General features: G+C 42.5%; 1 protein-coding gene across 1 annotated transcript in view; it reads right to left on the bottom strand.

Annotated features, from left to right (window-relative positions):
* Positions 1-2,117: 2,117 nt before the first annotated feature.
* Pih1D1 (PIH1 domain containing 1) overlaps positions 2,118-23,507 on the bottom strand; it is a 203,722-nt gene continuing 182,332 nt past the window's right edge. The window contains exon 7 of the mRNA XM_068381368.1: positions 2,118-2,255. Coding sequence (XP_068237469.1) covers positions 2,220-2,255 — 36 coding nt within the window. The 3' untranslated portion in view covers positions 2,118-2,219. The remainder of the gene's footprint in view (positions 2,256-23,507) is intronic.

Here is a 23,507-nt window from a genome sequence, read left to right as displayed (position 1 = left end):
ACAGACTAATTCCTTGAACACAAACTTACACAATATACAGCAAACTATAAGCAGCTTAAATGCGATCCATGGAAGCAATATGTGTTTAATGACATTCTACTGAACTTTGATTTTCTTGATAACATTAATACTTTGTCTTCTGAAATCTTAATAATCATGCAGTATATATCTTGGCTCACTTTAAATTCAATTTAGTGATAACTCCACAGACTAATTCCATAACACAAACTTTACACAGCCTTATACAATATACAGCAAACTATATGCAGCTTAGATGCTATCAATGGAAGCAATATATGATTAATGACATTTTACTGAACTTCGATTTTCCTGATAACATTAATTTTTTGTCTCCTGCAGTATATAATATCTTGGATCACTTTAAATTTTGTGATATTGTTGTCGCTTCAAGTTACTAACTTTGATGCTTCATTCGGACAACAGATTCCATTTCCATAAAAGTTGATTCATAGCTCTTTAGCAGTTATGGAAAGAGTATGAATGCCTCATATTCCTCAATGCATAAGTTTTGAATACCAACAATGAAATTTCATGAGCTTCACCTCAACAACAGTGATTTAGCAATAAACTTTACTTACATCTACATTTCTTAGGAGACTGGAACACCTTAACTTTATCACTGCTTAAAGGTCACATAATTGTCTACACATAACAGGGTTAACCAAGCCTCAGCACAACGTAAAACAGTCAAGGACTATGTTCCAGGGCAATAGGTCCATAGGTTTCAAGTCAGTTTTCTGGGAAGACTACAGTATATCTAAAACTGAAATCATACAAGTTCACTCTATTGGCCAACCCTGGCCATAACAAAATGCTAGGTGTACGGTGTTGCACAAACCTGAAACAAAAGAAACGGGGATGAAACCAACCTGAGGTTGATGAAGTGAAGTACTAAGTATTTAAAAGAAACTAAATGACCATTGATAATTATAAAAATTATTTTTCTCCATACAAACTCGGGCATTATACCATACTCAAGTGAGGGTGAACAGGTATGAAGACATGTTGCTAGCCAACACTGGAAGTATGTCACAAGCGCGTGCATACCAGACATACTACTAGTCTTAATAGACTTGAGCATGTTTCCTTCATCAGTCTCAAGAGGTGGTCATGAGATGAGGCGGTAAGCTTCAAAGGCATGAACTCAAAAGTGAGAGACTGCTCTCAAAGGAGTTGAGCCAATGGTGTTTCTCATAGGAGCAAAATACTCTCCTACCCAGCCTTCGAAGTGATCGGCTCCACTAAATGCTCCTTGAAATGAGAACCTTGCAGTTCCAAGGAAGGCCACAACACATGTAGGTTTTCGTCAACCTGAAAGAGGGACTCCTCTCAAGGTGGAAGCCTGCCTATTTCACTTGGGGAAAAGGAGAGGCCTTCCTGCCTCGAGGATGAGACACCACTCTTAACCGAAAGGCTTAACTTCTTTGGCTTTGAGGATGACCTGGAAGAGGAAGAATCACTTTTAGACTTCTTCCAACTCCTCCTCCCATACTCCGTCCACTGGGAGGGTGACCATTCCTAACACTCGTTCAAAAATCTCTGACTGCATGAGTATCCAGTGCAGGCAGAACACAAAAGGTGAGGATCCCTCTCCTTTGCGCTCATGAAGGTGTCATATCTACGATCTGACAACCCCGTGCACGTCCGCATCTCCCCTTGTTTCCCCACCGACAACACACACAATAGTTAACACACTTTTAAGAGAAAAAAATAAAATGGTTAGTTTGTTTACCAAAACATCTGTTCTCACTGACGACTGCTACCAAAGAGACTACTCAGGAAGAAAGCAAGGGGGGGGGGGAGCTTCCCAGGTCCTAGCCTGTGACTACTGGCCAGTTGTTTACACCTCGTTATAAAATTTTAACTGCCGCGTACTCCCGCTTCGCTGTTATCTTTCCTATGTAAAGGACAAAGATTTGTATTTATCGGAACAAATATATCTGTGGAATACTTTGGCTCCAGTCATTCCAAATATCCCAAAGGGTATGAAAGTAGCTTCTCTCCAATTGGTTATCAAGATGGTTACAGCATTGTACTCATATATCTGTGGTTCTTTGTTAGATGTCACAGAGACCTTAGGGAAATTAAACAACATAGTAAAGAAAATATTTATTGAATATGAGCAGTTTCATTTCTATAATTTTGTTAAAAATTACCATGTTTTACGATTAAACGAAATTTCTATTTAGAATAACTGCTCATGAAGAAAGGATTGGAGCTCTGATGACCAGGATCTGAAAAGGACACTTAGATAAGAATTCAGTTTGAAAATATAATCTTTCTCATCCAAAGAAAACTCAGGCATTAAGACCTAATGTACACAAACACACACACACACACACATATACATAAATTTATATTTTTGGGCTCAAGCCATGACGTCGTGATGGAAGGTTCCTTCAGTAGCTTTCTAAGGGTATATATGACTACAGTAGATATTCCCAGAGAATTAAACTAAAGGTTTCACAGAATTCTAACTTCTGGCGCGAGTACCCATAAGGTTTCCCTTTAGGATATCGTATAATAACAGGGGACGTATTCTTGACACGCCACATAGCTATCTGCACCCCACATAGCGTTTATGCTTCGAGGGGGAAGTGTGGCAAGTATGGGAGGAGCCGTTACAAAACTCTCCTCCTGCGTTACTGTTACGGTACCTAGTGATGTAAACAAACGGCCGCCATAGCTGGCCGCCATCTTGACTGACGTCACATCCGCACGCCTCATTCCTTTTTACGTAGCGTCTCTGACTAGGTGTTTTTCCCAGAGCTCGCTAAGTAATTTTCATAATGTCGCAAACTTCAGCCTCGCCTTCTGGAAAGTTGAGTACCATATTCTTGTATTGTATAAATAAGCTCCAGCCGCAAAGTAACGACTTTTTATTTTTAAATCTTGTGTTTTGTGGCGGAGCTGTGCCCTGACCGGAGGCGTCATGCTGTGACGCTGCTGTTCGCCTCGCATGCTTTATTTAGTTAGCCAGAACAGCCTTCCTGGTCTTATAACTAATTATCAACATTAGTTATTTAGTCTTCATTGCTAGGAATTAGTTATATCATGCCGATAGTACTGTACAGTGAGCCCTCGTTTATCGCGGTAGATAGGTTCCAGACCCGACCGCGATAGGTGAAAATCCACGAAGTAGTGACACCATATTTACGTATTTATTTAACATGTATATTCACTTTTAAAACCTTCCCTTGTACATAGTACTGTTAACAAACTACCCTTTAATGTACAGAACACTTGTGTTTTGTGGCGGAGCTGTGCCCCGACCGGAGGCGTCATGCTGTGACGCTGCTGTTCGCCTCGCATGCTTTATTTAGTTAGCCAGAACAGCCTTCCTGGTCTTATAACTAATTATCAACATTAGTTATTTAGTCTTCATTGCTAGGAATTAGTTATATCATGCCGATAGTACTGTACAGTGAGCCCTCGTTTATCGCGGTAGATAGGTTCCAGACCCGACCGCGATAGGTGAAAATCCACGAAGTAGTGACACCATATTTACGTATTTATTTAACATGTATATTCATTTTTAAAACCTTCCCTTGTACATAGTACTGTTAACAAACTACCCTTTAATGTACAGAACACTTAATGCATGTACTACAGTACCCTAAACTAAAACAGGCACAAATATTAAAGGCGATTTTATATCATGCGTTTCCTAAACACGCCAAAGAGCACGATAAAAAATGGCAACCAATGTTTTGTTTACGTTTATCTCTGATCATAATGAAGAAACAAACGCATTTAGTGTACACATCTATGTATAGGTTAGTTTTTGCATCGATTATATTGATTATACAGTATGTTGATTTTGTTATTACCAATGTTTTACTTAATTTTTCTTAGGACTTCCAAATGAAATGTTTTTCTTTATGACGCCGTATAAAGTACGCTCCATCTTCGATCGTAATAAACAAACGAAGGCATTTAACGTGCATGATGAAAGTGATAAATAATGATATTACAGTAAAAGCTTTCAGAAAATATGTTATTACAAATATTATTTATCGTATCTATATAAAATCATACAGTACATACGTAGCAAAGCAGGAAAACAATTTACGAGAGAGAGAGAGAGAGAGAGAGAGAGAGAGAGAGAGAGAGAGAGAGAGAGAGAGAGAGAGAGAGAGAGAGAGAGAGAGAGAGAGAGAGAGAGAGTTGTTTTACGTACGTAAATGTAAATTTTAAACAAAAAAAATATGATTGGTTATAACATGTATATTCAGACTTTTAAAACCTTCCCTTTAACTTAATGCATACTAAACTAAAACAGGCACAAATATTAAAATGTTAGAATATTAAAGTAAAACATGTATAAAAAAAAATAAAGATTGTTACTGTACTCACCACGAAAGAAGTTGAAGAAAAACTTGAATGATGATGGCGATGAATTTGCTGCACAGTAGAAATGATGATGATGAAGCTGATGATGTCTTCTACTGTGCAGCCAATGATAGTATTTTACGTCTCTTCAGACGGAGGTGTCTTTTCCTGGGACACCTCTTCAACTTCTTCCTGGGACACTTCTTCAATTTCTTCCGAAGGCGTAGTAGCAGGAGGAACTGGCTCTTTTTTGCGAGGCTGGAAGAACATTGTGATCGGAAGTTGCTGCCGCTGCTTCTTTTTTCACTCGAAGAGCATCCTGTAAGGAGTCAGGATGTCATCGATCTTGTTGCAGAATTGCATAGACCGAACCATATCCTCGTCCCACTCTTGCGACATTTTATTTCACCTCCTTCACATGGTTGCAGAACTTGGCAAGCCGTTCTATTGTTGAGCCCGTTTCTTCGACATTTTCTTGGGTCTCTTCCTGCGTTTCACTGTCTTCTTCACTGGCCGATTTCGTCAGGTCTTCTAGGTCTGCGTCAGTTAGCGGCTGAGAATGGCAGTCCAACAACTCGTCGACGTCTTCAGTCGTCATGTCTCCAAACCCGTCACCTCCAATTATCGCAGCCAACTGCACAGATTTGCGTATTGCAGAGTGTTGAATCTCAGACAGTGTAAATCTCTCGTCATCGTAAACAATCTGGGGCCACAACTTCTTCCAGCTCGCATTGACAGTAGCAGGTTTCATTTCTTGCTGTGCCTTCTGGATGTTCTGCAGGCACGTGGCTATTGTGTACTTCCGCCAGTACGCCTTCAAATTGAAATTTTCATCTTCATCTTCTTGAGCAGCATCCACACACGCAACGAGGTCCGCCAAGGTATTCTTCGTGTAGAGGGCCTTGAACGCCCTGATAACCCCCTGGTCCATCGGTTGAATTAATGACGTGGTGTTGGATGGCAGGAACTCAACCTGAATGCCCTCATGCGACAGATCAGTTGCGTGTCCACCAGCGTAATCCATAAGGAGAAGGATCTTAAATGGCAAGCCCTTCTCTACAAGATATTTGCTGACTTGCGGGATAAAACACTGGTGGAACCAGTTGGAGGTCAGCATCTTCGTAATCCATGCTTTTTGATTATGCATCCAGTACACGGGAAGGAGATTCTTATTTTTATTTCTCAAAGCACGAGGATTTTTCGACTTGTAAATAAGCCCCGGCTTTAGAAAAAATCCAGCAGCATTGCCACACATCACGAGGGTAACACGATCTTTGAATGCTTTAACACGTTGACTGCGATTGGCAATGCTGTGAAACGGCCCAATGGGCGTTATCTTTAGCCCCAAGCAGAATCAGTAACCAGGTAGCTATTGACGTGAGAATTGTTATGGTGTATCCGTAAGGTAAGCCGAGTGCTCAGCCAGTGTAAAAAGCGTGACTTTATGTGGTACACTTCGCTTCACTTAACAAAAGTCTTCATTACAGGCGTTGTGTACCTAATATGGACATAATAGATGTGGTCATATATGGCTCAAGTCACCCAGAACGACTAGAGATAGTTCTGCTGGCATTGTGTGCCGAATATGGTCACACTTTGGATGTTCAGTTATGGTGCATATCGCTCAGACTGATCTAGGGAATTACCGTATGCAACATGTACTAGACGTGGCTCATGCTTAGTGTGACAGACATATATAAATAACATCTTTGTATGTTTTCATATGTGCACATAAAATTTGTAGTACACACGTGTGTATATAGGAATATATATAAACATACACTTGAATATAATACATATAAGATGTACATACATGTTACAGACACACACATTAGGAAACATATATACAGGCTGTATTTTTGGCAATATAAATTCATATTTTGCATAGATAAAAGTATTTACATACAAGTAAATTATTTAGGTCTTCTTCAGTTATTCATATATATATCTGTCCATCTGTATACGGTAGCCCATCTTTTTGTACCTGTCTATCCATGTATATACATACATACATACATATATTCACACTTATGCGAGAGAGGAATAAAATATGGAAAAGAACTCTTCCTTATGTTTGTATAAGAGAATATATTATAATATAAAATATTAGAAAATAAGATAAAGGAAGTAACAGAAAAAGGAATGACACACACACACACAAAATGGATAGTTTATATATATATATATATATATATATATATATATATATATATATATATATATATATATATATATATATATATATTTTTTTTTTTTTTTGGGGCTCAAGCCATGTCGTCCTGATGGAAGTTCCTTAAAGGCTGCTTCCTAGGGTATATTACAACTACGGCGATATTCCCAGAGAATTTACCTTAAGGTACCCAGAATTCTAACTCCTGGAGCGAGTATCCCTAAAAAAGAACTTAGGGATATCGTAAATATCAGTGGACGTATTCTTGACACGCCTCATAGCAATCTATACCCCGAATAGAGTTAACACTTCGTAAGGGTCAAATGGCAAGAAAACGAAAACGATAAGAAAGGGGGGAGCCGTTCGTAAGGCATCTCTCCTCCCCGTTTCGTAAGCGTGCCCTGCGCCGCTCGCGGCGCCATCTGTATTCCTTTTTGCGTAGCTATATGACTCGGTGTTTTTCCCTGTGTTACTACTAAAATCTTGGATTTACTCGTTTATTATGCTTTCTCCAACTTCTTCTGCCTCGGATAAGTTGAGTACTATTTCTTTTATGTATAAATGTAGGCTCTTGTTTAAAATTAAAGTAATTAAAAGAGTTATCTTTGATACAAGAGCTGTTGCCTGCTGGAGGCGTCATGGACGCTGTCGCTCGCTAGAATAGGATTTATTTGTTAGCAAGAGCGACGTTCCCAGCCCCTTTGCGCTTTAATAATTAGCTGCTTAGCTTAATTAGGAATTCTGTTATGATGCGATAGTAGTGTGCCTGGCGAAAGTTTTGCCTAGGCTGACCAACACTAGTCTTCGTAGGCTAGCTGTTGGCCCTTGTACTTCCTGCATGATAATTAGTCTTCCAAGTGTGATTTTATATTGCTTAAAGCGTTAGGCAACGTTATACATATACAGTGAACCCTCGCTACTTCGCGGTTCAACCATCGCGGATTCACCACTTCGCGGATTTTTTCCATAACCCATATATATACAGTAATATATATATATATATATATATATATATATATATATATATATATATATATATATATATATATATATATATGTATGCATGTATTTATGTATATATGTAGGTATGTATATGTGTATACATATAAATATATATATATATATACACACACACACACACACACATATATATATATATATATATATATATATATATATATATATATATATATATATATATATATATATATATATACATATATATATATATATGTATATATATATATATATATATATATATATATATATATATATATATATACAGTGATACCTCGGTACTCGACCATAATCCGTTCGAGATCCGTGTTCGACCTCCGATTTGTTCGAGTACCGAATTTTTTTTCCCCATAAGAAATAATGGTATATATTCTATTCCGTTCCCAAGCACTCGAACAGGCCCAAAATATTAATAAAACGTGTACCTAAACAACAATAATTATCTAAATGTGTATGAAATTGGTCAGAAAATCCTATAAAACAATTTTAAACCATTTACTGTACTAAAATAAAACAATTTTAAACCATTTTCTGTACTGTAGTGAACATACCTTTGAGCAGCGGTTCGATGGCATACAGGGATGGATGTGGAGAGGATGGAAGGGGGAGGTTACTGCTTGGAAGGAGAGTCCCCTTCCATGATGTGGCGGGGTAGTTCTCCTTCAGGAGTTATTTCTCTCTCCAATGAAAGGGTGGGCAGATCTATTTCAGGGGTTTCTTCTCTTCTTTGTCTCTTCTTTGGAGGAGAAACAGGCTTTGATGTAGCAGCTTTCTTTTCTTTTGTGAAAAACTGGTCTATTGTTAATTGTTTCTTCCTCCTCTGCAGTATTTTTCGAAAATGATACATGACACTATCATTAAACATATGCACTGCCCGGTTTGCTACTGCAATTTCTGGGTGGTATTTTTCAGCAAAAGCCTGCACATCTGCCCACTTGGAACAAATTTCATTGATGAGAGAACTTGGAACATCCTCCCTTACCTCATCCTCTTCTGAAGATTCCTGCTCCACAATCAGATCCTGCTGCTGTTGTTGTTGCAGGTGCAACAATTCCTCCACAGTCAACTCGGTAGAATGGCTTTCTACAAGCTCATCAATATCATCCTTGTCGACCTCAAGCCCCAAACTCCTGCCCATGACAACAATTTCCTCAACGACATCAGTGTCATCAGAAATTACAGGGGTAGCAGTGCTTGGACCCGCCTCTGGTTGGAAACCTTCAAACTCCCTCTCTGTGACACATGATGGCCACAGCTTACGCCAGGCAGAGTTCAATGTCCTATAGGTCACACCTCGCCAAGCTTGGTCAATCATGTTAACAGAGTTGAGGATGCTGAAGTGTTCCTTCCAGAATTCCTTTAGGGTCAACTTCGTGTCACTGGTCACTTCAAAACACTTTCTGAAAAGGGCCTTGGTATAGAGTTTTTTGAAGTTTGAAATGACCTGTTGGTCCATGGGCTGGAGTATGGGAGTAGTATTGGGGGGCAAGAATTTGATTTTGATAAAGCTGTATTCTTCTTTCAAGTCATCCTCGAGACCTGGAGGATGTGCAGGAGCATTGTCCATAACCAGAAGACATTTCATTGGCAAGCTCTTTTCAATGAGGTAAGCCTTAACCTGGGGGGCAAACACTTCGTTTATCCACTCAGTAAAGAATTGTCTTGTGACCCAAGATTTAGTGTTCGAGCGCCACATAACTGGTAGTGCACTTTTACAAATATTATTTCGTTTGAACACCCGGGGGTTGTCCGAGTGGTACACTAACAAGGGTTTGATCTTGCAATCGCCACTTGCATTTGCACACAGCAACAATGTTAGCCTATCTTTCATTGGCTTGTGACCTGGCATCTTCGTCTCGTCCTTGGTAATGTACGTATTGGCTGGCATTTTCTTCCAAAATAACCCAGTCTCATCACAATTAAAGACTTGTTGTGCGATCAAATTTTGTTCATTTATGTACCGATCGAATTCCCCCACGTATTTATCGGCTGCAATTTGATCCGAACTAGCTGCCTCCCCATGCCTAGTAACACGATGAATACCTGTTCTATTACGAAACTTTTCAAACCAACCCCTGCTCGCTTTAAATGTAAATGAATCACTTTCACTGGTACTCGGACTTTTCTTCACTAATTCTTCATAGATATGCAACGCTTTTTCACAAATGAACGCTTCACTAACACTTTCCCCGGCCAACTGTTTTTCTTTAATAAATATTAAAAGCAACTTTTCCATCTCCTCAATCACTTGTGGCCTTTGCTTAGTTACCGCCGTAACTCCCGTTGCAACATTCGCCTTCTTAATCATTTCTTTATGCTTTAAAAACGTAGAAATGGTCGACTTCGCCATTCCGTATTCTACCGCTAAATCGGACACTCGTACACCATTCTCATATTTCGCTATAATTTCCTTCTTCAACTCGATCGTTGTTCGCACTGTTTTCCTCTTCTCCTTCCCCTTAACACTCATTACTTTCTTGGGACTCATTATGAAAGCTAAAAAAGCAATTAAAAGCACTGAAAATCACTAAATCACAACGAATGCTGATCGCGCGTTGTCTGAGTGACGCTCTCGAGAGAACTGATGCTTCCCGAACAAGCGAGAGTGGCCGAGATGGCGCGATCATCACAAAGCCCATGCGGTCGTCACGTGTTCGGCTGGTCGAGTACCGAATTTTTGGTCGAGCACCGCAGCAAAAATTTCTCGAAAATTTTGGTCGAACTCCGAATTGTTCGAGTATAGAGTCGTTCGACTACCGAGGTATCACTGTATATATATATATATATATATATATATATATATATATATATATATATATATATATATATATATATATATATATATATATATATATATATATATATATATATATATATATATATATATATATATATATATATATATATATATATATATATATATATATATATATATATATATATATATATATATATATATATATATATATATATATATATATATATATATATATATATATATATATATATATATATATATATATATATATATATATATATATATATATATATATATATATATATATATATTATATATATATATATATATATATATATATATATATATATATATATATATATATATATATATATATATATATATATATATATATATATATATATATATATATATATATATATATATATATATATATATATATATATATATATATATATATATATATATATATATATATATATATATATATATATATATATATATATATATATATATATATATATATATATATATATATATATATATATATATATATATATATATATATATATATATATATATATATATATATATATATATATATATATATATATATATATATATATATATATATATATATATATATATATATATATATATATATATATATATATATATATATATATATATATATATATATATATATATATATATATATATATATATATATATATATATATATATATATATATATATATATATATATATATATATATATATATATATATATATATATATATATATATATATATATATATATATATATATATATATATATATATATTATATATATATATATATATATATATATATATATATATATATATATATATATATATATATATATATATATATATATATATATATATATATATATATATATTATATATATATATATATATATATATATATATATATATATATATATATATATATATATATATATATATATATATATATATATATATATATATATATATATATATATATATATATATATATATATATATATATATATATATATATATATATATATATATATATATATATATATATATATATATATATATATATATATATATATATATATATATCTAAAGTAGGAAGATGTGATGTAGTTCTAAGGGAAAAGTATGGGAAATATGTTTGGGTAATAAGCAAAGCTCTACCTCCAGTTTGTTTCTACATTATGGTCAGAGATAAATGTAAACAAAACATTGGTTGCCATTTTTTATCGTGCTTTTTAGCATGTTTAGGAAATGCATGATATAAAATCACCTTTAATATTTGTGCCTGTTTTAGTTTAGGGTACTGTAGTACATGCATTAAGTGTTCTGTACATTAAAGGGTAGTTTGTTAACAGTACTACGTACAAGGGAAGGTTTTAAAAGTCTGAATATACATGTTGAATAAATAGGTAAATATGGTGTCACTACTTCGCGGATTTTCACCTATCGCGGCCGCGACTGGAACCTATCTACCGCGATAAACGAGGGTTCACTTAAGCTTTTTTCGAGTACTTTCCAAGATAGTATTGGAGTGAGTTTCGGTGAATTAGGTAATCGATTCTCTTAGTGCCTAGGCTAGGTTGTCTTAGGTCATTATAATATTATCTGTTTCCCCGTTTGCTCCCTTCTCTTCGGGGAAGGGGCAAACCCTTTCCCTCTGTTTAAGCCTTAGGCTTAACTCTAGTGGTTTGTTTGAATTAAATTTCAAATATATCTATGCTGGAGTAGTACTGTACCTTCCTGTTCCAACTGAATTGGTTCAGAGGGGGACAGTACAGCAGTGTATTAGTCTGAGTCCGTGTTGATCTAGCGTGGGGCAGAGACTCCCTTGCTGACTGACACGGGCATAGGGGGTTTATCCTCCTTGGATCACCTTGTTGGGTTCCTGTAGTGATCTCTTCGCTCGGTGACCCCTCAGACTTGTCCTCTTTGCCGTTCTGGATTCGGGATATGTTCCCTTTCTGGAATAGCAATTCCTTCCTTGCCTTGGTTTTAGGGAGGCAGCCAGTAGTGCCGGCCTCCCTCCCGGGATTTCTCTGGCTGAGATGAGCTCTCTTAGTTGGGAATGACCCTTAACCAAGGCAAGGTTGGATAGGACCCTCTGTCCTTCCCTTCTATTTTTCCGTTTCCTTTGTGTCAGTCGTCCGCATCCGTACCTAGCCTAGGTTAGGATGGGGAACTGACGTGGTCCCCTGTCGGCCAGCAGAGTGTGCCGACCGGCAGAGACCCTTTCTTTTGAGTGCTGCCCGGTCCTTTCTTGGTCCCTCCACCGCTGCCGTCTGTAGATTCAGTAAGCAGCGGTTAGGAAGCCTGACTTAGTGTCTCCCCTTCCTCTCGGCACTCTTTCGGGTGCCGGGCACAGAGGCTCATAGCCTCTTAGCCCGGCACTCATTCTGTTGTCTTCTTATGTGTTGTCCTTGCCGTCTGCCGGCCTACAGGCCGGCCGCCGGTGGGGGCGGTGTTCTCCAGTTCTCTTGCTGTCGGTCGGCGGTGGTTATATGCCTTTGCCGGCCGGTCTCTTGCTCATCTGCCGGCCACTATGAGTGGCGGCCGGCAGCCGAGCGCTACCTGGTGTGGAGGCCAGCCGGCAGGGTTTGCTTACCGCTGCCGGCCGGCCTGCTACACTGCCCGGTTAGCCGGCCACTAAGAGTGATGGCCGGCAACACAGTGCTACCCGGGTGGCTGCGGACCGGCAACCACTGCCGGCCGGTTCAGGCATGGGATCTGGAGTTCTCCCCAATAGGGGTGATCTGGAGTTGTGTACTTGAGATCTACCTTTGGAAAAAAGGGGGGGGGGGGTACTGACCGGCAATAGCCGGGCGGCACACCACCCTCATGTACTGTATCAGTTCTTTCTTGGATGGTGTATTCAACCAAGGGAGACCATGATATAGTAGGTTACAACACTGTTTTTTCTAACTTACTTGTGTTACTTTGTGCAATCACTTGGTGTCGCCTTACAAGGATAAAAAAGAGAATTCTTTTCATCCCTGGCCAGAATGGTAAAATTTTACCTTAGGTGTGAGCTACACCTAATTTCCCTTGGGAAATATGATCTCTGGTTATTCTAGTAAAGACTAACTACGTGATTTTTGGCTGGTGGGCTTCCACAGGTGATTGTGTGGGTTTCACAAGTAGGTGTCTTTCCCTTATTCTTTGTGAATACTCATATTTACATGTGAATTGAAATTCACTTGATATTCATGGAAATTTTCTTCTTTTACAGGAGGAGCATCCGAAATGTGATAGTGTCTTCTGCAATGTCCGCAGCAAGAACTTTTGCGGACATGTCTCGTGTAGGAGGCACGCGGCTTGCGCAGCCTCCAAGGATGACCATCGCTACTGGGATCCGCAGGTATATGCAGTATGTACTAACCTGCTATCAGAGGCTTTTGAATCCCCTAGGTCGGCGGAGTCAAGGGATGCAGCGAGGGAGAAGCTCCGTTTATGGGTAAGGGGTTTTCAGAAGAACACCACTGGACCTTATCTTCCTAATGAGAAGATGAGGGCATACCTTTTTCCCAAAGCTTCCACTGACGCTGTTGTTCCCCAGCCTCGGCCGGAGATCCCTCTCGTCCAGATCCCAGTGGAGGAGGATGTTACGGATGCCATGCAGGACATCCAGCTGGATGACAAGATGTCTGACTTGTCCGACCGTGCGGAACAGGATCTCCTCGCAGAGGGCGAGGAGGACGATCAAGATCCTATTGCCGTGGAGGAAGAGGTTCCCGTACCTTCAGACGTTCCGGTTCAGACCCCTGAACCTATCCCCTCTACTTCGTCCGCTCTTCCAGCAGAGCTGGGACAGGCTCTCTCTTCCATCGTTGGTATGATCCAACAGGTGCAGAGGGAGAATAATCAGAAGGCCGCTACATTGGAGCTCCAGATGCAGAAGATCACAGCATCACGTGGACCTCCAAAGAAGCTCAACGTGAAGGACCTTCCTCTGTGCTCGGATGCCAACCCGTGGAGATATGCCGAGCACATGCCGATGACGATCGGGAAGATCGTCATGTCGGAGAAACTGGGCTCAGTTCCCCTTGAGGAGGTGGAATTCTGGCCCAGTAGAGGGGCCTACCCGGACTGTTATGTCCGTCTGAAGAAGGAGCCGGCCTCGAAGGAGGAGACGGAACCGAAGGAGGTGATCATCCTGGATCACTCCAAGGCTCAAGCTACCTTAACATCTGCATTGAAGGAGAGGGGGTTCTCAAACTCTAAAGTTGCTGCTTTGAGTAAGAAGCACCCCTCCTTTGTATCCTCCCCGGCTAGGGCCTTCCCCTTTATGCAGAAAGGGTTCGCGGCCGTCTTGAAGCCGGTTGAAGCTGGCAAACCGTGTCCATCTCTGGAGGAATGCAAACCACTGTCGTTGGCATTGCCGCTGGATAATAAGGACTGGGAGGAGGTACGCCTCACCTTTTCGGTTGGGAAGTTGGACGCCGACATTGCAGGTCAGCAGTTCGGCGAAAACCTTCCCAAGTTGTCGGAATTCCTCCTACGGAGGGAATTGGACACAAAGGAGCGCCTGGCAGCCTCGATGTCTCTCCAGACTAACATGGAGACAATGGCTAGCGACCCCAAGATGCCTGAGATGTTCATGGTAATGGCCAAGATCCATCTGGCCACGGTGACTAAGGACCTCTATTGCTTTGTCAAAGCGAGGAGGACCTGTAGAGAGTTTGTTTTCGCCTCGGCCACAGTGAGGCATGAACCCAAGAGACTCATTTCATCTAGCATCTGGGGTAAAGATCTCTTTCCCAATGAAGTGGTCAAAGAGGTGGTGGACAAGGCAGCCACTGAGAACCGTAATCTTCTCCTTAAGTGGGGCCTGTCCCTTAAGAGGAAGTCTTCCCCTGATGAGGGCCCTCAGCCGAAAGGAAAGGCGAAGAAATCGAGGTTTTCTTCCCGTCCAGCCAAGCCTTTCAGACCACAACGACAGCAGCAGCAGCAGCCAGCTTTGCCTCCGGTACCACAACTGGTAGCCCAGACCCCGACCACCTTCCAATGGGTACCCCAAGCCGTGTCATCAGCATCCCCGGCATTCAATCCAGTGTTTGAAGGGCAATCGACCACGTTTCGAGCAAAGCCCAGAAGTGCAGCCAGAGGTTCGGCGAGACGCCCCTCTAGGGGAAGAGGATTCAGAGGTGGTCGCGGCCAGGGAGGCAAGACTGCAGGGCAGTCAAAGTGAAGTGTCGCCGGTAGGTGGGAGACTACAGTATTTCCGGGATCGCTGGACCTTAGATCCCTGGGCCCACAGCCTGCTCAAAAATGGACTGGGTTGGAGTTGGTACAGTACTCCGCCCCAGTGCCCTCAATTTTTCCAACACTCCACCCCCGTTTTGGAGGAGTACATCCAAGATCTGTTGGAGAAAAAGGTGATCCGGAGGGTAAAGTCCATCAAGTTTCAAGGGAGGCTGTTTTGTGTTCCTAAGAAAGACTCGGGGAAACTCAGAGTCATTCTGGACTTGTCACCACTCAACAAGTTCATAGTGAACCACAAGTTCAAGATGTTAACGTTACAACACATAAGGGCCTTACTGCCCAAGAGGGCATATACCGTCTCCATCGATTTGTCAGATGCATATTGGCACGTTCCAATAAGTCGCCGTCTCTCCCCCTACCTAGGATTCAAGCTACAACAAAAACTTTATGCTTTCAGAGCGATGCCCTTCGGGCTAAACATAGCCCCAAGGATCTTTACGAAGCTTGCGAGCGCAGCGCTCAAACAGTTACGCCTAAAAGGGTTCCAGGTAGTAGCCTACCTGGACGATTGGTTGGTGTGGGCAGCATCCAGAGCAGAATGCTTGCAGGCTTCCCTATAGGTGATTCAGTTCCTGAAATATCTAGGTTTCATGATCAACAGAAAGAAGTCTCGTCTTTCTCCAGCTCAGAGGTTCCAGTGGTTGGGAATTCACTGGGATCTAGTGTCACACCGTTTTTCCATTCCGATGTCGAAAAGGAAGGAAATAGCGGGGTCTGTCAGGAGACTTCTAGGTTCCGAGAGGATATCAAGACGCGAACAAGAGAGGGTTTTGGGCTCTCTTCAATTCGCATCAGTAACAGACCCAGTGCTAAGAGCACAGCTAAAAGATGCAGCGGGAGTCTGGAGAACCTTTGCATCGAAAGAGCGAAGGGACTTGAAGAGACCGGTCCCACTTCGGCTATGTTCTCTTCTCAGACCGTGGTCTCAAGCCAGTCGTCTAAAGAGGTCAGTACCTCTTCAACCACCCCCCCCCCCCCGTCAGTGACAATCCACACAGACGCCTCAAAGGTAGGGTGGGGGGGTCACTCCCATCGGAAAAAAGTGCAAGGGACCTGGTCCAAGCTATTTGGGACTTTTCATATAAACTTTCTAGAAGCTATGGCAGTGCTTCTTACCCTGAAGAAAGTATCCCCATGTCACTCGATCCATGTAAGGTTGGTACTGGACAGCGAGGTGGTAGTGAAATGTCTGAATCGGCGGGGATCGAGATCTCCACCTCTCAACCAGGTAATGTTAGCCATATTTCGACTGGCGGAGAAGAAGAAGTGGCACCTGTCAGCAGTTCACCTTCAAGGAGTCCGGAATGTGACCGCGGACGCTCTATCCAGGGTTACACCGATAGAGTCGGAATGGTCCCTAGACGCAGGATCATTCTCCTTCATCTTGAGACAAGTCCCAGAACTGCAGATAGACCTCTTCGCGACGAAGGACAACAAGAAGCTGCCGAGATATGTGTCCCCATACGAGGACCCCTTGGCGGAAGCAGTAGATGCGATGTCCCTCGATTGGAACAGATGGTCCAGGATCTACCTGTTTCCCCCCACAATCTGATGTTGAGGGTCCTCAACAAACTGAGATCCTTCAAGGGAGTAGCAGCAATAGTGGCCCACAAGTGGCTGAACAGTGTATGGTTCCCTCTGGCTCTGGAACTACGACTAGAGTTTCTACCACTCCCGGACCCAGTTCTGTCCCAGCAAGTCCAGAAGTCGACTGTCTACGCTTCATTACAGAAAACCCGGACCCTGCAGCTCGTGATTTTCTCTCCCTAGCGGTGAAGAAACGGTTCGGAATCTCGAAAGATAGCATCGACTTCCTGGAAGAATATAAGTGTAAGTCTACTAGAAGGCAGTACGAATCAGCATGGAAGAAATGGGTAGCCTTTGTCAAAGACAAGAATCTGCACGAGATCTCTACGGAGTTCTGCCTATCCTTCTTCATCCACCTCCACGGACAGGGGCTGGCGGCTAACACGATTTCTACATGTAAGTCAGCTCTGACAAGACCCATTCTATATGCCTTCCAGGTAGACCTCGCTAACGAGATGTTTAATAAGATCCCGAAGGCCTGTGCTAGGCTTAGACCTTCAGCTCCTCCAAAGCCTATTTCGTGGTCTTTAGACAAAGTCCTTCATTTTGCCTCATTACTGGATAATGAGGAGTGTGCATTGAAGGACCTGACTCAAAAAGTGATCTTCCTTTTTGCCCTTGCTTCTGGGGCCAGAGTTAGTGAGATTGTGGCCCTCTCGAGAGAGGAGGGCCGGGTTCAGTTCCTGGATGGGGGAGAACTGAACCTGTTTCCGGACCCTACGTTTCTCGCTAAGAACGAGTTGCCCACCAACAGGTGGGGTCCCTGGAGAATCTGCCCTCTGAAAGAAGATGCATCTCTATGTCCCGTAGAATGCCTAAAGGTCTATCTTCGTAGAACTTCAGACTTCCATGGGGGCCAACTATTCAGAGGAGAAACATCGGGCTCGAATTTATCTTTAAATCAGCTTAGGGCGAAAATTACATATTTCATTCGCAGAGCGGATCCTGACAGTTCACCCGCAGGTCATGATCCGAGGAAAGTTGCTTCATCCTTAAACTTCTTTAACTTTATGGATTTTGAACACCTTCGTTCATACACTGGCTGGAAGTCTTCCAGGGTATTCTTTCGCCACTATGCTAAGCAAGTGGAGCAGCTAAAGAGGTCTGTGGTAGCAGTTGGTTGCGTCGTTAACCCTGCTGTTTAACTCTGCGAGGAACAGTGGAATTATTTGGGACTTTGATTCTTGGGTGAGTGTATAGTTATATGCGTTGGTATAACTAATAGTGAAGGCTCTGGGAGCCCACAGTGACTGTTCCAGCGTTATGGTGATGGTAGCACAAGTACAGACAGGTGTGCCGAGCGTTGCTGACGCTAATGTCAGTGGATAGTAACATGGACGATAACTTTGATACCTTGGTATGCGACAAGTGACCTGATTGTTTTCTTTCAGATAACCATACATCCATGCACTACGGTACTTGTGTAAATTGTTGGTCATCCACCTATCATATGTATATATTTGTGGTAACCATGTCTATTTATTGCTACTCAATAAACTTGTTCTCGGGAACCTTGCGTCTCCTTCACCTATATTGATTTCATGTTAATTATTGAGCATTTAGCCTATGTATATTAATTGGGGATATCTATAATAGCCTATTCCTTAATGCAAGCCTTGTTGCACTGGTTTATACTTTCCTTAGCATAAAGGGCTCCACCCCTCTCTGAGGACGGTGGCGGCAGCAAGTTTAATCCTACGCAGATATAACCTTTTTGTCTATTTCTACTTCGACCAGGGTGCTGGTCGGGATTTTTTCCCTTGGATGCTGTAGTTCCGTAAGGACTATGCTTTACTTCATATAGAGTGAGACCACTATATTGTACTGGCTGGCGAGTGATTCATACATAGGTATATGTACTCTTCGTTCGTTTCTAGAGTCTAGTAGGACTCCTCCCTGTAGGGGGCAGGAAGCGCTTTCATGGCTTATGATTAGTGAAAAGATGTATAACGGTAACATCTTAGGTCTTTCAGTCGAGTTGACTAAGAAACATTCCTGAGGAGTACGGCACGTATTGAGAATCCACAGATACAGTAATGCTCTGGTATACTTCCATCAGGACGACATGGCTTGAGCCCAAAAATGTTATTTTCCTTAGTAAAATAAATTTTTGAATATACTTACCCGGTGATCATGTAGCTGCAGCTCTGCTGCCCGACAGAAAAAACCTACGGGCGGGATACGCCAGCGATCGCTTTACAGTAGGGGGTGTACAACAACAGCGCCATCTGTCGAGCAGGTACTCCAGTACTTCTTGTCAACAAAGAACCAATTTTCTCCACGGTCCACTGGGTCTCTATGGGGAGGAAGGGAGGGTCCTTTAATTCATGATCACCGGGTAAGTATATTCAAAAATTTATTTTACTAAGGAAAATAACATTTTTCAATAATAATCTTACCCGGTGATCATGTAGCTGATTCACACCCAGGGGGGTGGGTGGAGACCAGCATACATGTTAACATTAGAAGCTAAGTATCCCGTATTTCATTTTAGTAGTTATTCAAAATAACAGACATAAAATTAATAAGTACCTGGTAAGGAAGTCGACTTGAACCATTACTCTGCCTTTTTAAGTACGTCTTCCTTATTGAGCCTCGCGATCCTCTTAGGATGCTGAGCGACTCCTAGGTGCTGAAGTATGAAGGGCTGCAACCCATACTAAAGGACCTCATCACAACCTCTAATCTAGGCGCTTCTCAAGAAAGAATTTGACCACCCGCCAAATCAACCAGGATGCGAAAGGCTTCTTAGCCTTCCGTACAACCCAAAAACAACAATAAAAAGCATTTCAAGAGAAAGATTAAAAAAGGTTATGGGATTATGGGAATGTAGTGGTTGAGCCCTCACCTACTACTGCACTCGCTGCTACGAATGGTCCCATGGTGTAGCAGTTCTCGTAAAGAGACTGGACATCTTTAAGGTAAAATGATGCGAACACTGACTTGCTTCTCCAATAGGTTGCATCCATTACACTCTGCAGAGATCGGTTCTGTTTGAAGGCCACTGAAGTAGCGACAGCTCTAACTTCATGTGTCCTTACCTTCAGCAAAGCAAGGTCTTCCTCATTCAGATGAGAATGGGCTTCTCTAATCAAAAGTCTGATGTAATAAGAAACTGCGTTCTTCGACATCGGTAAAGTAGGTTTCTTAATAGAACACCATAAAGCTTCTGATTGTCCTCGTAATGGCTTCGTACGTCTTAAATAGTACTTAAGAGCTCTTACTGGGCATAGTACTCTCTCTTGTTCGTTTCCAACCAAACTGGACAGACTTGGAATCTCGAACGATTTGGGCCAAGGACGAGAAGGGAGTTCGTTTTTAGCTAAAAAACCAAGCTGTAAGGAACATGTAGCCGTTTCAGATGTAAATCCTATGTTCCTGCTGAAGGCGTGTATCTCACTGACTCTTTTAGCTGTTGCTAAGCAAACGAGGAAAAGAGTCTTCAAAGTGAGATCTTTAAAAGAGGCTGATTGAAGCGGTTCGAACCTTGCTGACATCAGGAACCTTAAAACCACGTCTAAGTTCCAACCTGGTGTGGCTAACCGACGCTCCTTTGAGGTCTCAAAAGACTTAAGGAGGTCCTGTAGATCTTTGTTGTTGGAAAGATCTAAGCCTCTGTGGCGGAAGACTGCTGCCAACATGCTTCTGTAACCTTTGATCGTAGGAGCTGATAGGGATCTTACCTTCCTTAGGTGTAAAAGGAAGTCAGCTATCTGCGTTAAAGAGGTACTGGTTGAGGATACTGAATTCGCCTTGCACCAGCTTTGGAAGACTTCCCATTTTGACTGGTAGACCTTGAGAGTGGATGTCCTCCTTGCTCTGGCAATCGCTCTGGCTGCCTCCTTCGAAAAGCCTCTAGCTCTTGAGAGTCTTTCGATAGTCTGAAGGCAGTCAGACGAAGAGCGTGGAGGCTTGGGTGTACCTTCTTTACGTGCGGCTGACGCAGAAGGTCCACTCTTAGAGGAAGAGTCCTGGGAACGTCCACTAGCCATTGTAGTACCTCGGTGAACCATTCTCTCGCGGGCCAGAGGGGAGCAACCAACGTCAACCTTGTCCCTTCGTGAGAGGCGAACTTCTGCAGTACCTTGTTGACAATCTTGAACGGGGGGAACGCATAAAGGTCTAGATGGGACCAATCCAGAAGAAAGGCATCTACGTGAACTGCTGCTGGGTCCGGAATCGGTGAGCAATAATTTGGGAGCCTCTTGGTCATCGAGGTAGCGAACAGATCTATGGTGGGCTGACCCCACAGGGCCCATAGTCTGTTGCAAACATTCTTGTGAAGGGTCCATTCTGTAGGGATGATCTGACCCTTCCGGCTGAGGCGGTCTGCCATAACATTCATGTCGCCTTGAATGAACCTCGTTACAAGCGATATCTTTCGATCTCTTGACCAGGTGAGGAGGTCCCTTGCGATCTCGAACAACGTCATCGAATGAGTCCCTCCTTGCTTGGAGATGTACGCCAAGGCTGTAGTGTTGTCGGAGTTCACCTCCACCACCTTGCCTAGAAGGAGGGACTTGAAGCTTCTCAAGGCCAGATGAACTGCCAGTAGCTCCTTGCAGTTGATGTGTAGTGCTCTTTGATCCGGATTCCACGTGCCCGAGCATTCCCGACCGTCCAGTGTCGCACCCCAGCCCGTGTCCGATGCGTCCGAGAAGAGAAGGAGGTCGGGGGTCTGAACAGCCAGTGGTAGACCTTCCTTGAGAAGAATGCTGTTCTTCCACCAAGTCAGTGCAGACTTCATCTCTTCGGATATAGGAACTGAGACCGCTTCTAGCGTCATGTCCTTTCTCCAGTGAGCAGCTAGGTGATACTGAAGGGGTCGGAGGTGGAGTCTCCCTAACACGATGAACTGGTCCAGCGATGAAAGTGTCCCTATTAGACTCATCCACTGTCTGACTGAACATTGGTTCCTTTTCAGCATGCTCTGGATGCATTCTTGGGCTTGACTGATTCTGGGGGCCGACGGAAAAGCCCGAAAAGCTTGACTCTGAATCTCCATACCTAGATAGACTATAGTTTGGGATGGGACGAGTTGGGACTTTTCTATATTGACCAGGAGACCCAATTCCTTGGTCAGATCCATAGTCCATTTGAGATTCTCCAGACAGCGACGACTTGACGCAGCTCTTAAAAGCCAGTCGTCCAAATAGAGGGAGGCTCTGATGTCTGCTAAATGCAGGAATCTGGCAATATTCCTCATCAGTTTGGTAAACACTAGAGGTGCCGTGCTTAGGCCAAAGCACAGGGCTTGGAACTGGTAAACCACCTTCCCAAAGACGAACCTTAGGAAAGGTTTGGAATCTGGGTGGATGGGGACGTGAAAGTACGCGTCCTTTAGGTCTAACGAGACCATCCAGTCTTCCTTCCTGACCGATGCTAGCACCGACTTCGTCGTCTCCATGGTGAACGTCTGCTTGGTGACAGACATTTAGAGCACTGACGTCCAGCACCGGTCTCCACCCTCCTGTCTTCTTCGCTACTAAGAAGAGACGGTTGTAGAAGCCCGGGGATTGATGGTCCCGGACTATGACTACCGCTCCCTTTTGTAGCAAGAGAGACACCTCTTGCCGTAAAGCTAGCCTCTTGTCCTCCTCTCTGTACCTGGGAGAGAGGTCGATGGGAGTTGTTGCTAGAGGGGGCTTGCGCAAGAATGGAATCCTGTACCCCTCTCTGAGCAACTTCACAGACTGTGCGTCTGCACCCCTGTTCTCCCAGGCCTGCCAGTAGTTCTTGAGCCTGGCTCCCACTGCTGTCTGGAGAAGATGGCAGTCAGACTCTGCCTTTTGAGGACTTGGAACCCTTCTTCTTTTTGCCACGTTAACTATCGGCACGGGTACCTCCTCTGCTGGAGGTTCTGCCACGAAAGGGCGGAATGAACCTAGACGCTGGTGTGTCCATCCTAGGTCTAGGCACGGAAGGTAAAGCTGTGACTTTACGTGCGGATGACGCCACCAGGTCATGAGTATCTTTCTGGATCAACGAGGCGGCAATCCCCTTGATCAGCTCTTCAGGAAAGAGACACTTGGATAGCGGAGCAAACATCAGCTCTGACTTCTGACATGGTGTGATCCCCGCCGACAAGAAGGAGCAAAGGTGATCTCGCTTCTTAAGAACTCCCGACACGAAAGAAGCCGCAAGCTCGCCAGACCCATCCCGAATGGCTTTGTCCATGCATGACATGATGAGCATGGCAGAGTCCTTATCCGAAGGGGAGGTCTTTCTGCTCAACGCTCCCAAACACCAGTCCAGGAAGTTGAAGATCTCAAACGCACGGAAAACTCCCTTCAAA

Source organism: Palaemon carinicauda, chromosome 10 (genome assembly GCF_036898095.1).
Source record: "Palaemon carinicauda isolate YSFRI2023 chromosome 10, ASM3689809v2, whole genome shotgun sequence".
NCBI classification, from domain to species: domain Eukaryota; kingdom Metazoa; phylum Arthropoda; class Malacostraca; order Decapoda; family Palaemonidae; genus Palaemon; species Palaemon carinicauda.
Note: the sequence above shows the minus strand (reverse complement) of the source record. Positions and strands in the feature narration are given on the sequence as shown.